The sequence below is a fragment of the Condylostylus longicornis genome, unplaced genomic scaffold (genome assembly GCF_029603195.1).
Source record: "Condylostylus longicornis isolate FDR11 unplaced genomic scaffold, ASM2960319v2 ptg000016l, whole genome shotgun sequence".
In the NCBI taxonomy this organism is placed as follows: Eukaryota; Metazoa; Arthropoda; class Insecta; order Diptera; family Dolichopodidae; genus Condylostylus; species Condylostylus longicornis.
The window spans coordinates 7,001,779-7,020,812 of NW_026577985.1; the positions used below are offsets into that span (position 1 = coordinate 7,001,779).

Genomic DNA, 19,034 nt, shown 5'->3' on the forward strand with positions numbered 1-19,034 from the left:
ACATATATTACTTTAACAATGGATTTAAATGTGCTTATAAAATTTACGCTCTTAAGTTTGGTTCAGTTCATGAAGTCAAATACATCCCAAAAGTTGATCAACCGTGCCATAGCCAAATTAACTTCACATCAAAAATCGGTTCTTAATCAAATTTCAACAAAAATAGTTTTTGAGATATGAGATACACGCGTGCACACACCGAAAGACCGACGAACCGACATCTTTTTAAAAATAATTTATTTACGCTTCCTTATTATGGAAAAGTGCGTTTCCACTGAAAATTCGACATCCGAAATTTTGGTGCCATCATATAACCTTCCTTATTTTATGCAATATGGTCAGTAAAAAGTTAAACGCACATAACTTAGCAACAGAACCAATATCATGCAGAAAATTCATATATATTGACACGACTAACTTTTTCTACTCTCATTATTTTTCCATTTCATTTGTAAATACTCAAATTAATTTAGTTTTAAAACACAAAGTAACCCAATATTTTTAGAGCCACGAAGAAATAAAAATCAATTGAACTTATTTTATTTCTTCTTATATCTTAAATAATTTTTATTAGAAACTTTCATTATTTTCTGCATCAGAAAAGTAAAAATATTTTAATTGGACTCAAAAAAAAAAAAAACAAAAATCCAAACAGAGATTCTCGTATATCATCGTCCAGGTGATATCTGTATCCTTTAATTGAAACCAGTACAAATTCAAAAAAGAGAAAGAAACTCAAAAAATTTAAAAACAACGAAAAAATAAACTTTTGCAACAAAAACATCAAATCGTCGGATACTCTCGATAATCTGAAAGCGGAAAGAAATAAAAACAATTGTGATTCTATATCAATGTAAGCATCAATTTTGTTGTTTTGTTGGACATGAGAAAAGGAAGTGATTATTGAGCACTTTGTTATTGCGATGAAATGACAAACCGAGCCGAACTAAACCAAATCAAATCACATTGAAACAATTTAACGACAACAAAGATGAAAATGTGATTTGTGATTGCTCTTTTATTGATTTATTGACCTGATGGCTTTAGAGTTTTTTTCTTTTTTTTTTTTTGCTTATACTTAAGAATCTTTTTTATTAATTTGCTTTCTGCATTCAGCAGAGGTTAACAACGTTAACGTTATCATTAATAATCGAATTGAAATACGCAAAAGCGCTGCATAAATGTTGTTGAATTCGTTTACATATATTACAGTACATTGTGTTACTACATTTTTCTGTTCAACGTGTTTAAAACTCATTGTATAGCAACCAAAACGCAAACATATATGTACCTATATGTAGATATAGATCGCATTAATTCAATGATGATTGCATTGGTTATAACATTCAATGTATTGAAATATGCGAAAAACTATTGCTAAATTTTAAGAATAATTCTAAAGTTTGAAATAAAGTGAAATTAAACTGACAAAAATAGATAAGAATAACTAAATGTAAAATCTAAATAATATGGAAAACAAATTAATTCGATAATAGGAATATAAATTTTAAAATTCACAAGTGAATTTCATGAATTTTGATATTTTGTTACCTACGATTATTTTTAAAGTTATAAGCACTTACATTTACATTAAATTTTAAATATGAGAGATCTGAGCTATAAAGGGAAATTAAAATATAAGGAGCTTAGAAGACGAAATTTTGCTTTTTAACAATGTTAAATTTTTAAACTGGAAATTAATATTACGGATATGTACACGATTGATTCTATTTTTTTGTGATTGCGGGTTACGCCATTTTGCTTTCCTAAGTTCTCAGATGGGATGGGAAGCGGATGTTTATGCAACATTATTTCCTTTAATTATTACAAACTTTTCCTGAAATGTTGGCTAATACATTTTAATTTTGAGCCGAAAAAGAGAACAAAAGACTAAACCTTTTATTGGAATTTCCTAAGGAACACTGTTTTGGTTGCACAAATAATTATTCAAAGAATTTATTTATCCTCTCATAGGAATACCACATTTGCTTTCTAGTTTTACGAATGAAATTTCTTATTACTCAACCTATATTTCCTTATAATAAGCTTCAATTAGAAAATATTTGCACATATAAGTACGTAAATTAAGAATAACAAATAAAATTGGTCTAACAAAATCTTTAAATTAATTAAGGTAATCGAAATTTTTAAATAATCAAATGGAATGGGAAGTCTTACAGAACTTTTATGAGTGTCAAATTGAATCCATTTACACTTAAAGTTTTTTTCCGACAAAAATAATAACTTTCCAACAATTTTGGTTTTTTTTAATTTTTCGAGAGAATAAGATATTGGTTTGCCTAAAAAATATTAATTTTTTATAAATTTATAAGTTTCTAATGTTTTCATTGAGGGAAACTAATGTTTTGTTCTAATGTTTTCATTTGTAAGAAACAAAATTAATCAGCATGTTAGCAGTCTTACGTTTGTTTAGTAAAATATTAAAAATTTCTTAATTTTCATAACTGAGTAAAAAGTAATTGCATAAAATTATTATAATTTAAATAAAACGCGTAAAAACAATTTTGTAAATACAAAATTCAAAATTTTCTACAAATATCCTATGAGACCTAAAAGCTTTAATGTTATAACATCACAAACTTACACAAATATCCATGTACGTAGTAATTTTTTCTTTAAATATGTAAAAGGAAAAACTAAATTTAAGGACACAAATACTTGTAAAAATCATACAAAAATCGATTTTCTACTATTATAGTATAACCGTTATTATAAACATGAAACCCTATAATTATTCAATCATGGCTGATCGTTTTTAATTTTTTTTTTCAAAAACCATGAGCTAACTAGCAATCAAATGTATTTTTTTTAAAAATGAAGTAATTTTATTATTTTATATACTTACAAAAATGTTCATGTTAATATAATTGTGATGAATGACATATTGTGAAAATAAATTTATGTATACATACGACTAGTATAAATATTTAATTCAAAAACTACCACATTTACACACAATCATACCAATTATAATCAAAGAATTTATATGTAAATGTACACTAAGTGATAAAACTTAAAAATGAAAAAATTTGTTCTACGTTCAATTTAACATAGAAAGATTTTTTGTCACACCTTTTCAATTACATCTATTTTAAAATCTGTAGATCATTCTGTAGTAAATGAAATAATATAAAATTCCTAGTGACTCAAAAATACCATCTAAATTCTATTATACTGCACTACTTGTAATTTAGTAAAACAAAAAATGTATGAATAGTTATATTATGCTGAAAGGTCTGTCTATTCGATTCCATTAATCAAAAAAATATCATATTTCTAAATGAACTGAACACATTCAATTTTCCATCTTCTTTATTCACTTATTACTCCTGTTCATTTCCACTGAGATATTATAAGTAAGGTTGTGCAACAATTTTAACAACAAAAACAGAGTGACATTATTACGGGTTGTATGGATACAGTTTGTAAATATGTAAATTCAGTTACATGTTATTAACTAATATTCACATACATCTATATTTGCATATAAGTGAAAAATTGTAAATGTGTTTGGGTATGTGCATATGGGTTGGTGTTCAATTTAACTACAATTTTTTTTTTAATAATTAAATAATTTCTTGTTTTAATAATGAGTGACAATAATAAAATATGAGAGTATTCTCTTATTTTTCCACTCGTGCTCCCTTTAATTTTTAACTAAGTAAGAAGTGCTTCTCTATACATATATGTATATTTCATTTGTATATGCATATATGTATAACTTTCGACAGTTAATGAATAAAAAATAAATATGTAGACAGTAATGTAAATGTTCACTATAATTATACATTATTGGATAATTCACCCCTATGGTTGCAAACTAGCAAATACATACAAGAAATCTGACATGCGTTTGTATAAATATTTCAAGTTATGATGTAATCAAGTATACATGAGTAACTATTTGAATGCATTTGCACATGTACTTAATTGTGATGGTTACCCTTTCAACTAATTGAATCAGCAAATTGAAATCAAATATGGAAGCACATCACCATAAGCATTAAATGTGGTTTAGCTTTAAAATTGCGCAATTGATGTTTTTATGATTGCTTTTTTTCCATTATTGTATTTTTTTATTGCTTTTTTAATTTACTGCGAAGTAAATAAGAAAATAAAAATAATAGTAAGAATTTTAGTATAATTACTGTTACTTTCAGATTGGTGACGTACACGTATTTTATATGCATATATGGATATACATATATGTATTATTTTGCATATGAAATAAATATTAAAGTTTTCTTTAAAGTTTATAGGAAATACACAAAATTTATTGGGTCCAGCAATAATGAAAAAAAAATAAACGCTATTCTAAAGCAAGGACGAGGAAATTCCTATAGTACGCTTCCTTATTTGATTCTCTTAATTCCTAGATTAAAAATTCTAGATTGTTTGATTAGAAAAAGTTTAATAAAATATTAGCCTGTAAATTAGTAAAACGAAAGTTAAAAATGTTTGATAGTTATGTACAAAGAATCAATATGATTGAGTAAGGCAAAGTATACCCTGACATCGGAATTGTAAATATAGTCTAACATCAATACACAATAATTAACATTCAACAATTAACATTTATAAGCTGAATTATCTAAATCTGCATTAATACAGTATTATTACAATTCCAATCTCAGCAATATTATGCATTCCACAATAGAACAGTGCAACAATGGGCTCAAGAATTTTTGTTTTGCATATAACAATAAAATCAAGAATTTTGATTTTATTGTTATATAAAAACATTGGTGATTTAGAAAAGCAAAAAGCTAAGTGTAAATCACAAAGGATATTGATTTTATTCTACCCCGTTAAAAACACATTTTCAATTGTTAAAATTTAATTGCTTAGCAAGAATCTATTCGTTATGAGGAATATCGAATACTTTAAGATGAAAAAGGTGAGGAAGATATGTGATTATTCAATACAAGAAACAACAAATTTTGAATAAATATTTGATATAAAATCGAAATCTTTTAAAAGAGAAAGGTCATCGGTAAAAAGCTCATTTTACTATACCAAAAACTAAAAATTTCAGGTACACAACAAGAAAAGGGGAGCAAGCAAAAAGCTTCAAGGCAAAAATTCGAACACATTATTTTAAGATCAATAATTTCTGTTTTCTTAGTGTTAATTTAAATTTTATAATTCAACGTATTACGAAATAAATGTATTAGGAAAAGATATTTGAATATTTCTAGTGACTGTTGTGTAATTTGAATTATTTACATTAAATAAAGTCATTTACATTAAATGACAATAGTGGTTATTGGTCGTAAAAGCACCCTTAAGATAAATTTTCCTTATTATTTTTGGGTTATCTTTGCTGGTTTTCATATTTTGTGAAATTCATAAATAAAAGAATTACCTGCAAATATAAATCATAATTTTTCTCACTGGATGACTTCCTATATCCTAACAAATGCCAATATACACACATATACATACATATATTTGTATAGTTACGCCAACTGAGACTTTTTTGCGATTATTTATAATTATTTTCAATCACTTAAACACGATTTACTCATAAATCTTTCGTATTAAAAATATTTCAAAAATTTTATTTCGTTTCACACATAAATTTTACATATGCATACAAACATACGTATATCTATTAACTTGCTTATGTGTAGTTGTTGGCATTAGCCGAGTTTTATGTACTCGTTCAAAATTATTTTTATAAACATATGTATGTAGATATTTCAATATCTTCATTGTCGCTCATTAACTCATAAAATATATTTATATCACACACATACATGTAGTCTGAAACTTTAAAGAAGAAAGATGTGCAAAGAAAACAAGCGAGCAGCTCACTCAATTTTGTATATGTAGAGATTTATAAAAAAAGGGCTTACTTGCAACTGTTTTGTCTTCTCACATAATTTAATTTTTATTATTTTCATTTACACTTAACTTCAACAATTTGATGACATAATGGCCGAGTAATAAAACCAATAATGGCCACATTTTTTATTGCATATTATGATTTTTGCTTGTTTTTTTTTTTTTGTTTTTTATTCTTATTTTACACATTATTATTGACTTACAATAAAAAAGATTTCGAAGTTTTTCATTAGTTGTTATTCTTAACGTATTTTTAATTTTTTTTGTTCTTTTTCTACAACATATTTTTATTTTTCATTTATTTTTTCTCCTCATTTTGCTTTAAATTGAATGTTGTCAGTTTGTCACATAAGTTTACCACAAAAAAAAATAAGACAAAAAAATCCTGAAAAAGTAAAGTATAAATTAGAAAGAAAACATCAACGTGAAGATATGCCGCAATTTGAGAAAATTACCAAACAACATAATAATAATAATAATAATAACAATAACAACAGAAGTGGCAGAAGCAACAGCGGCATGGTAACTACATTATGTGGAAATGTATGTACATATGTGTAAAAAATATTAAATGAGAGAAAAGATACAAGTCGCATTCCAATATTGTCATGACTATGCTTCGTTTTTGCTCCACCTTTTGTACTATTTACATTTGAAAATTGTCTTATTCACTGCCGTTTATCTAGAGTATATTGAAATTAATTCTAAAGCCATATTTAGTTGCAATGCAATATACATAGGAACACAAACTTGTATAAGTGTATGAACAAGGTTATTGTATGCTCTTTGCTCGAATCAAATTTTAATCCGTTCAAATTTTTTACATAACTAAAGAAATTTTTATTGAAAAATGATTTTTTTCCGACGGTGTTACTATTAAAATTTTATACATTTTTAGCAACTTATATAACTTTTTCGGCTGCTTCAACATAATATATATATGTATCTTTCAGTCAGAAAAACTCATATATTTTTATGTTATGTTCTTTTTTATACATATTTAAATTTTTAAAATAACAGTCGTCCAAAGCTTTTAGATTATTTAACTCTTAATGAAAATTGTTTTGAACAAGATATGTATAAGAATAGTATAAATCAATATTAAATCAACAAAATTGATAAGTTTAAAACTTACTAATTTATATTTACCATATTCATGTTAAATTATTTTTACATCTTGTCAAAATTTAGTCCTGTTGTACCTAATACATTTTTAAATAACATAGGCCCCTTATTTGTCTTGATATTTTAGATGTATAATTTGTGACTTGTTGTAACTTCCTCTTTTTTCCCAAATGTTGAAATTCTGAACTGTTTTTTACTTTGATTTTTTATTACGATTTATTTGATGAGTAGAAATATTATTTGTAGAATAAAATTTAATTTAATGTTTTATTCAATTAAACATCAAATTAAATATGATAACAAGATACCTAAAGCGAAGAAAAGTATCCACTATTTTTTATGTATGTAGGTATTATATTTACATTAAAGCGTAATTTTCGTACCATAATTTTAATAACAATCGGGACAAACCAATTCAACTGAATAGCAAAACTAATATCCAACATTTCAAAACATTGATTACTTTTAAAGAATTCAATCACTCGAAAAAGATATATTCCTAATTTAACTATCATAGATTTTTCTAACATTATATTTTACTAATATTAATGCAATAAAGTTTAAGTCCAGAGCACCAATTAAGGCTCAATAAATTGCATAAATACTTTATTGAATACAGAAACTGGCGGTTACTTATTATAGAAGTACATATGTCACAAATTTTAATTTTATTTTGCTATTTTAATAACATTGATTCAAATTTAATTAGCCATTTTTGGTTACTGTAAAAATAACAATAATTATTTATCATTCTTTTAAAGATATAAGCTGCTTTTTTTTATTTATTTTTATATTATTATAATTTTATAATTAAAGTAAAAATATATTTAATTTATTTTACGATAAACAGGAGTTTGTACGAATGCTACAGCACCGTCAGTTTCTTCAATTAATAGAATTTTAAGAAATCGTGCTGCAGAAAGAGCTGCCGCTGAATTTGCTCGTGCAGCTGGTTATGGTTTGTATCCACCACATCCATACACAGGATTTCCGTGGCCACCAAATCCAGCTGCAGCAGCTCATTTATGGTCACCAAGCTCTGCCTTGTCGGGTATTTCATCTAGTTCAAGAGGTGATTCAATAGGACCATCAACTTCACCTGGTTCTGGAAGTCATGATACACTAGGTTCTCCCCATGGGGATAGATTAATAGGTAATAATTATATAAGTTTTTAATTTAATAAATTCTTGTATTGTATATAAAAAATTATTATTATTTTCCCCACAGACGTTGAGGGCGAGGACTGTGAGTCACTTGATGGTGAACAACCAAAATTTCGCCGTAATCGAACTACTTTTAGTCCAGAACAACTTGAAGAATTAGAAAAGGAGTTTGATAAATCACATTATCCATGCGTTAGTACAAGAGAACGTTTAGCTTCACGAACCTCACTTAGTGAAGCTAGAGTACAGGTTAGTAAGAAATTTAATTTCTTTTTTCATATTACTCTAAAATCTTTATTAATAACTGCCTTAAGAACGAAGTGTTTTATCTATTTGCTACTAAGCTCTTAATCTTATTGTAAATACAAAAAGTGAAGTTTCTCCAGTATAATTAATTGTAACACTTTTCGAGGAGAATGATCATACAATACAAATATTAACTTTAATGCAACTTCAAAATGATTTATTTTAATTTCATTCAAAATATCTTATTTTCTCCTCAAATAATAAAATTTGACTAAAAGTCAACCGTTTTCCTATTCGAATGAAATCAAAAATCCGTAAAAATTCTTTTTTATACACTAACGATAGATCTCTTCGCATTGATCAATTCAGGTTTGGTTTTCCAACAGACGAGCGAAATGGCGACGCCATCAACGTATGAACTTACTGAAACAGCGGGGAAGTCCGGCACAACAGCATCAACAACACCATTCCATGCGGGCATCACCTCACTCACCGCCAATCACCCCCACCAACACAAGTACGCCCAACACAACACCCAACAGTCTTCACAGCAGCTCAACTTTATGTTCGGTTCAATCCCCCATAATTATCAGCCCAATCACAAAACATGGAATGTTACAACAATGCACTCAGGAACTCAGCAATCAAGCAATATCATCCAATCTGAACATCAACAACAGCATCAATCTAGCTTTAATCTCCAGCAGTTTCAAGGGCGACAGTCAACAGCGAGAAAATTTCATCCATACATCAAACAACAACAATCAAAACAGTCAATCAGTAACAATAAATTCAGCCAACACCAATTCACACTCACAATCCAGAACAGTAACTATACCACCTCATTTGACACATCATTCACAAATTCCACAGCAGCATCAACAATCATTAGTTGTAGCAGCAGCAGCGGCAGCGATTGCAGCAGCTCGAAATTCGACCAACAACAATCAAACATCTCAAGCGACGACGATAGAAAGCAAAATCACTCAATTGACAACGGCGGAAACAGCATTAACGGAAGTGACATCAGAAAATTCGCGTCAACTGGAAAACCTGTCGTCACAGAAAAAGGATCCAACACCAATTCAGAATCAACTTTCAATTGCACAAATGATAGTTCCACAACACAATTGTGTAATAAATCAGAAATCAGAACAACAACAAAAGGACTCACCACAACAATTCCATCATCTGCATCACTTGCCTCTAGTGCCGCAGGAAGACAAGGTAGTAAAAATGAAGAGGGTGGAGGTGCCGGAAAACGTGACGTCATCAGTCACAGCATCAACTCCATTATTAATGGGAGGTGAACATAGCGCTTTTCGTTCCATAGTTAATCCGTCATCGGCCGCAGCATTTGCTTTAGATTTAGCTAGACAATATGCAGCGGCTTCTGTTGCTGTTGCAACAATGCATAATAGAAACACACAAGATAATGAATGTAATAAAAATAATGAAAACTACGATGATAATAGCAGAAATAATAATGATTATGCAGATTCTGATGAAGAAGAAATAAATGTTCAATCAGATGAAGACGAAACCAATTGTAGTCACAATAATAGAATACCTTTGCAATTAACTAAACATGACAACAGACAGCAGTAGTAGCTAACAAAACAAACAATTCTATCATCGGTTCCCATAAAATATTTAATATAGTTTTTGTATAAATGTTTTAATATTATAATCATCACTGATATACGTAAATTCAAGTAAATATGTAAACATATTATGTACATATAATTTAATTTTTCAATTACACAACTGTAGTGCAATGTTTCATTTTCCTAATTAGATTTACTAAAATAGATTACTTGTTTTATTTTTTAATTATCAATATAAAATAAACGATACATTCTTAAGTATACGATTAAAATATTTTAGCTTTTATATTGAAAATAAATCAAAATTTAGAAAATTTATCGAATAAAAATGAAATTTTAAGTTAAAATGAGAGAAAAACTTGATAAGCTACAAAAATGGTGGGAATAATTGATTTCAAGGATTTAAATTGAACTATTACATTAAAGTCTTTCATATTTTTCATTCCTTTTAATTTTGTAGAATCGAGACTAACTTTTCCGTATGTACACGAAACTGTATTTAAAAAATAAATTACAACAATTGAATCATGATCAAACCCATAATTTTTCTATGTTTTCGTTTCAATTTAAAAACTATACGCTTAAAAAATCTCTCTGTGTAACAGAAATAACAACTCCATTTTACATTAGAAAAATTTTTTTAAAAATAATGAAGCTATGTATGTATAATAATTAAATGATAAATTATGTGAATTAAGTTAAATGACTATATTTGGTGGCGCTAGGAAATTTACAGTTAGCTTTTTGTTTAGATAGGCTAAAATTTCGGAAATCAGTTTCTAATAAAGATCTATGTACACATAAAATTTCAGCTTTCTAACTTCAAGGATGTAGAAGTTTTGTAAACACGTCCACGGACGGGTACGGACAAAGTGAAACTAATAAACACTTTTTATACCTGTACGAAGGTATGTTTGAAGGGTATACAAACTTTACCTTACCGTTTGTAATGTTTTTGATCAGCGTCAAATTCTGAGTCGATTTAGCTTTCTCTGTCCTTCCTTCTGTCCGTTCCAACGATAACTCAAAAACTAATCTAAGTTCAACAAATTTTCACGAATGATTTATTATAGTAAATGCCAGAACCCTATTTAAATTGGATATGATCGGGCCACTGGTTTGGGTAGCTGCCATACAACTTCAAAATTTATTTGGTTTATTTGGAAACTATAAAAGCTGTGGTATTGGAATTTCATACAAGCGAATATATTAGTAGGGCCAATGTGTTTGATAAAATTGAAATTGCTTCGCTTTTTCTGATAGCTGCCATACAACTTCAATATTAGTTTGGCTATATCTTAGAAAATATTGAAATTTTGCTTAAATTAATATGGTAACTTAAAGTTATAGTTTGTGCTATAGTCAGCTATGACCTATTTATTCGCACATAAATAGCAAATTCGTACGGGTATCACAGAGTTGACACGGTCAGCTCTATTTTTTCTCAAAAGTGTTTTGCTTTCAAACAAGTGTTCTTCTAACAAAATAAGTCATGTACCAATTGTAAACTATTTGACCTTATTATTGTCAATTATTTCAGCGGCCATTTTATAATTGTAATGTTTGAATTTACTATTTTCCACCATAAAGTAGCTCTAGAGTCAAGTAGTTACTTTTCTGCGTTTTCGGAAATATTTTATAATATAAATTGTCACAAAACGATATTTTGATGTTTTTGAGAACTCACAACTTTTATAGGTGGCGGAGTTGTCAAAAATTAATTTCTAGTAAGTGTTCCCATATTTGTGTACAAAATTTCATATATTTTAAACGATGTAGAAGTTTTTTCAATAGGCGACAGAAACTATTAAGCTCTTTTTTCAAGTTTATTGGAAAAGTACTAAAAGCAAATAAATAAAAAGCATTTAATTTAGACTATATAAATATAATTTTAATCGTTAATAAATTATAAAACAGCAGCTTAACCCATTCTGTAAAATTAATTAACGGCATGAAAATTTTTAAAATTTCTTAAACAACTATGTCCATAGATGCCAATTAAAACGAGCTCTTAATTTTTCAAAAAAAAAATGATTTCATTCTTATTCGATTGATTTCTCAAATTATTATTAAATAAAAATTATTTTTTTAATGAAATAATAAAGATTTTAAATGCTTTATTTTTACATTTTCAATTTGAATAAATATTTTAAAATTGTTATAATAAATGTGTTCCTATGTAATTAGTTTGTATTGAAATAAATTAATCAAATATAGTTTTATGTTTTATTCAGTTCATTACAAAAATATAATTATAAATATTTCTGTGTAAATGGAGGACACCATGTGACAATATTCAAAAACAAATTTATAATTTGGACCAACATAAATAAAAAAAATATTCAAAATTCTTTAAAAATTTAAAACTATGTTAGAAAAAATTTGTCACATGATCTAATTAGTTGTATTAAATTAAGACCAAAGTATTAATAAAAACTTAATGAAAAATAATTGAATTAAAAAAATAACGAAATGGGTTGTCAAAATGCAAAAAAAAAAGCAGAAAAATAAAATATCAATATAAAATATAATTTATATTAATAAATTATAATTATTATGTAAGTTTGAAATATAAAAAATATTTTAAGCAGAATAGGTTTGTACATTCTTTATAATTAATATGTGTAATATGCGAGTTTGAGTATCCTTTTTGACTTTAACTGTAGAATAGAATATTTAATTTCGAATTTATTTATGCATTAAAATATTTTAATATTAAAGGTAATTTTCTTGTATATTAATTTAAATTGAAATTTCAATAGTAAAATAAATAAAGTAGTAGATCCTATAGTTTTTATAATATTGTTATGTAATATTATGCTTCATTTCTTGCAAGTTACGTGATCGACGTGATCGACGAAAATTTTCTATACTTGTGTGAATTAAATTTAAATTTACCCAATAAATGGGGCTTTATTTTTGAAAATGCAATTCTAGCTTATAGAAGCGGTTAATGATTAGAATACATATTTAAAATTAAAACTTCTAAAATTCTATTTTAATTTTTCAAAAATACATAACTACTTCAATTTTGTAATAGAATAGTGCTTTGAAACACAATTTTGGTTGAAATTTGTTAAAACAATTTTGCTACTGCAGATTAGTCTCCCGCAGTTGTAAAGGAATCTAAAAATGTTACAGTCTTGAGTTTCCGGAAACAAACAAAATAATTGAAATTTTTGATTCTAGCAATAAATTATTTGATATCTTTTACTGCACGTATGCTGGAGTAAAATCCGCTTTAGTTGGAAGAACTTTGTCATATCAATTACATTATGCCTATGAATTAATTACAATTACTTATGAAAAAGTTTTTTCAATACTGAATATATTTTAACATTATAAATTTTATACATATGCAATTTAGCTAAATCATTTTTGTACTTAGTTTAATACGAATAAAAATGTGATTGTCATCATATTAACGCAATACCAGTGTAATATTGTGCTGAATACGGTGCTATGTAAGAAAAACAGAAAACACATATAAAAAGGAAATTTTCAATATGATCTTTGTTTTTTTTTTTTCCTTATAAAGATTCATAATAATGTAACAGCATTTGGCAGATAATTAAATTAATTTTATTCATAGATCAAGTAATGAAAACAAGCTATAATGTTCTTTGATTTTATTTTTTTATTTCTCACCCACATCGTTAATTCACACGATTATTATTATGTATTTTTGTACTTATTTGGAAAGTTTAAACAAAAATGTATTTTTAATAAATTTTATTTATTTATAAATTAAAAATATATAAAATTTTTTATTAAAAATTGTATAAATTATAGTAAAACCTGTATAATTTTGTATATAAATGAAAATACAACACCTACAAATTGTCACTTATTAAATTCTTCATGTTTTTTTTTAATTAAGAGAACATATTTCAAATATTTTAGGAATCTCGAAAACATAGTAACAATTAATTAATTAATATAAATAACATTAATTAAATCACGGAAGATTTTAGATTGATAAATTTTTAATTGTAATTGAATTAATTTTCGAAAAATGAATTTTTTTCAAGCAAATTTGAATGTAAGATGTGTAAAGCAATTAAATTAATTTTTTAGATTTAATGGTAAAAAATGTGTGTTAAAAAAATTATGAATAAAATAAAAATTTTCAAATAAAAATTATTAGTAAAAATTGTATACAAAAAGTAAATTTCTACAAATAAAACAAAATATATTTGAATAAGTTGAAAAATTTGTAAATAAAACATTAAAAATAAACCAAATATTTAAAAAAAAATCTTTTGGAATCTTGGTTTTTTTTCGGTTTCATTAACCGAAACTCCTAAAAATGATTTCAGATTGATGGTACAAAAAGAAATTCTTGAAACATCTTATTTGTTTTTATACGCTATTTTCTTTATTTCAGTGATTTTATACCTCAAATTTCATTGTTAGTAAAATTAGTAAAATTAATAGTTACCAAAAAGTTTGTTATAATTTAAACAGTTTAGTAGTATAAATACTTAAATATTTTAGTGCACATAAATGCTTTAACGTCCTTTTTTTAAAGACACGAAAATTATACAAAAAAATTAATACTTGGAAATTTTTTCGAAATATCATTACTCAAAGAAAAACAATTAATTCATCTTTAAATTAAAATTAATAATAAAATTAAAATAAAATTTGCAGTTTTAGAACAAAATTTATTTCTGAACCGAGTAAAATGAAAATCAAATATAATTCACTCCGCAAAAGCGTAAACTCTATACAAAAATATCACTACAATTATTTGTCAATTCAATATTATTATGTAACTCGGTTTAATTATATATAAACTATTTTAATTAAACTAATATTAAATAATAAAAAATTATTCTAGATAGTTTTTTAAAAATTTTTAAAGACTTATTTTATCTCTAATTAAGATTTAATTTCCCCATAGATACCGCTACATGTATACAAACGCCAATTATCTAACAATTCGAGGAGCATGAAACAGCATACATGAAAACGTACAAACTACCATTTCTCTTTGTACATATAAATGATATCTATCTAATTAATTTGATATTTAATTTTTCTGTAAGAAATGACTGTAAAACAATTATTGCCACAACTTTATTTATATTTTATTATTAAAATTATATATTAATTTCTTATTTGGGTATGTTATCGAAAGGGCAATAAATTTTTATCCTTTCTACTCCATATATTACTTAACGACATCCCGGAAAATGTCGCTTTTGTTAAAAATTTAAAGTTTCTAAAACTTTCACACCCACTTGTGGGAATGAAGAAAATTAAAAAAATTCAAGATGGAAAATATTGGTGTTTTTCTAAAGTTCGATGTTTGGTATTCGGAAAGCAGGTATAGTGCAAAGTAATATGTTGCTTTCAAGCCCTTTCATAGCCCTTTTGGAAACTGTTCGTTTGAAACCTCTATCTTTTTCGGATGAGAAGTTATAAGCAAAAGGCTTGGGCAAGTAGAAATTTCCTTAACATTTGTTAAAATCCCTGTATTTCAAAAAATTTTATCCCTGTAATACACATATTCCCTGTAAAAATCAAAAAATCCCTGTAATATAAAAACTTTACCCAATTTTGATGCTCTAAACAATGTTATATAGTATTGTAGTCTTTATACTGAATCACCCTGTATATAAACTGGAATTCGTGTTGATACTATGTGTTAATAATTTTTAAAATAATTGTGGCATTTAATTGTTCCAATCAAAATCACTTGGATATTCAGCTGTATTTGAAATTTTTCATAATCCCGTTTAAAATTCTTAAACGCTTGGGACAATCTGGTGTAAAGTCTTTTCAAATATTTTTGGATTTACGCAATTTTTAAATCAAAAAGTTGTATTTAAAATATTTGCAATCCTTATTAGAATTCATAGAACGTCATTCATTTTAACAACGTGCATAATTCACATTTGTAATTTCAAATTAAAATTATTAAAATTACAAAAGAAAAAAAAATCCAGAACATTCAAACTTTATACAAAAATGTCAAATTTTTAACACCTGATTATTAAAATTAAATTTATACCTTTTTAATTCTTTTTTATTTTTTATTGTATTAAAATCCAAATTTTTATGTGAAATATTTTCGATTGAATTTTATTTTATCCTTTTCAAAATCAACTTGCATACCCAAATGTCAAATTAAATTCATTGTAGTGCACCAATAAACTTTAAATTTTCTTCATATTTATTCTGAATTCTGATTACTGCTCTTTATATCTCCAAAAACTCTAAATACAAGAAAAAATAACCAAAGAAAAAAAAATCAAAGGAACAAAAATTTAAGAAACGTTTAGCATTTCATGAAAAAATAAATTCGATTTGATTACTGAAGGCGTCTGAATTAAATGATGATTGTTGGATATTCGTGTTTTAATCCTTTTTTCTGGCATTTACACTTTTTATTCTTGCATCATATATGTATGCTGCTTTTTTTATTGTTGAAAAGAAAATTAATGATCAGGAAGGAAGAAGGGGGTTTTATTTTTGTTAACTTAAACAGTTTGAGAAAAAAAATTGTGTATAAAGGTATCAACTTATCAAGTTATCATCATTTGCATTTTTATAAATATACATATATATTATGTATGTATAAATAAAGATTTAGAGTATGGGTAATATGCAATATGTGTTTATTTATGTAGTGATTTTGCGGAATAAAGTTATTTTGGCACGATTTAATAAAGAACTAAAATACAAGAACAAAAATTAAAGAAGAAATTGTCTCTTTCGATTTAAAACTTCTTTATTAGCTTTAGTGTTGAGATTTTAAAAATGAAGTTGTAAGTATTTGTATATATAGTTTTACATTATATGGAGTTACCAAACGATTAAATTACAGAACATATTATTTTAAATGTGACAAATTTGGCACTGAATATCGTAAATACTATTTTCATACATAATAATGCAACGTTGCATTTTGAATTAGACTACTCGTAATTGCTTTCTGTTTCCAAGGAACTATCTAAATTACTACACAATTGTCAGTAATTAGATTGTTTATACAAAGAGATGCGGGCTGATATAGCCAGTCTTTTATTGCAACAGATTGCTTTCCTTTTTTATAAGCGAAACAAATTTCGAATTATATTATAGCTAATTACAAATACCACACGTAGTAGTTTATATTCTTATAAAAATAACTAATGGAAATTTCTTTATAAAACTGCACAACAAATGGATTATCTAAGGTATGAGTCAAAGCAGAAAAATTAAAAAAATTTTCTCTTTCGAGTGGATTCGAACCAGTGATCTACCGCTTTCTAGACGGACGCTCTATCAAATAAGCTTCAGAGTCATGAAGAAATTTCTGTCAAATACTGTAACCTCTTTTGTACTATAATCTTTTGAGAAAAATTTTTTAATTTTTCTTCGTTGACTCGTTCCTTTGATTACGTCATTCATCTTCTCTGCAGTTGTTTGAAGAAATTTTTATTAGTTATATTTATAAAAACTTTGAATCCTCAATACACAAATATAATTTTTTATGATAACTTCTACACAACAAAGTTTTCACCAAAAAAATTATGCTATACTATATACATATATCGTATACGATAACAATTTAATTGCAATTCAATTAAACATAATGATTTGAAATACTACCATTGTAACATTTAAACTCAAACTGATCTGTTGGAGAGACGTTAGTCCTTATTACTTTGCTAGTACACAAGTCTTACTTGTTCACTAGCATATTCCATTTATAGTTAACAAATTTTGTTTCATCTGCCCACATTTTTGTTCTAGCAATATTATTAGAGGTTTAGCAATCTTCGTATATTTTATTTATATTAAAAATTCAAAAATTTTATTAACTTTGTAAAAGTTATACCTTTGGCTTTAAGGATTCCGTGTCGATGACAATGTTACGTTAGTATTAAAATAAGGAAAATCTAAAACAATATATTACGATATATATACGAGGAGTACCGAAAAAATATTTAAAAATTCCAATGGTATGTGTAACACATTCTGTGAAACATGCGATCTTTTATGGTATAAAGTTAAAAATAAATATAAAATTAAAAAATTAAATTTATAAATTGGTTAAATTCAATTGGAAATCAAAGGTGAGAGGAGATTTTATTACAACATTAGTTTCGTTTTTGTTTTTATTGTTATATTCTTATATTTGTTCTTTATTTTTGTTTATTTTCGGACAGGTATAAACATTTCAATTGCGTTTAGTTTTTCTGTCTTGTATACGATTTCTGTGCGATTATGGGAGAATTTTATTATTTCATTATAATGTTCTTGATTTTCGGTTCGATTCAATTTGATTCGGTTCTAAAATTTAAAACAAAGAACTATTATAATAAAATTGACTTTGATAACAGCAATAATGATGATGATGATGTTAATGATGATGATGATGATCACGATATGAAAAAATATAATGTTAACATTGGTGTTGAGGTTATTTAAAAAGAAATAAAATTTAGTTAATACGTGTATAGGTTGGTATATAATTAAAAGAAGGTATGTGAATATGTAAGAAATTCAAATATGTATGTATGTATGTAGATACCAAAAACCAAAGCAAATATTTGCGTATACCAGACACAGTGGCAACATAATGAATTTCTCGGCGTGATTATGAGATTAATTAAAATATAAAAGAGTTTTATTGACTTTTGTATTTGGTTCGAATTTTTTTTTTATTTTTTTTTTTTAGCTTTTAATTTTTTTTAAGATTTTTCGGTTCAGATGGCTTCTTTTTTACGTTCCTTTCGATTTTCGTTTTCTTTGTTTGCTTCTTACTTTATTCTTTTTAATTTAAATAAAATCTTTATATAAAATTTTTCTTAAATTAAGTAATTAAGTTTTATATATATGCATAAAACAGATAAAGATACACAAAATGAGCTTAAGAAATTATTAAGAAAAGTATTTTTGGTATAGAAAATTTGTAAAAATGTGCACAAAGGAATTTAAGATCGAAAGAAATTAAAACGTTTTAAATATTTTAAGCTTAAAAATATTGTAATTTACTCTTTATATAACAAACATCTCTTTATGATCTAC

General features: G+C 25.9%; 1 protein-coding gene across 1 annotated transcript in view; it reads left to right on the forward strand.

The window, feature by feature from the left end:
- LOC129605995 (putative uncharacterized protein DDB_G0277255) overlaps nt 1-10,011 on the forward strand; it is a 60,703-nt gene extending 50,692 nt beyond the window's left edge. The window contains exons 4-6 of the mRNA XM_055516038.1: nt 7,844-8,146; nt 8,222-8,406; nt 8,773-10,011. Coding sequence (XP_055372013.1) covers nt 7,844-8,146; nt 8,222-8,406; nt 8,773-10,011 — 1,727 coding nt within the window. The remainder of the gene's footprint in view (nt 1-7,843; nt 8,147-8,221; nt 8,407-8,772) is intronic.
- The last annotated feature ends 9,023 nt before the right edge of the window (nt 10,012-19,034 follow it).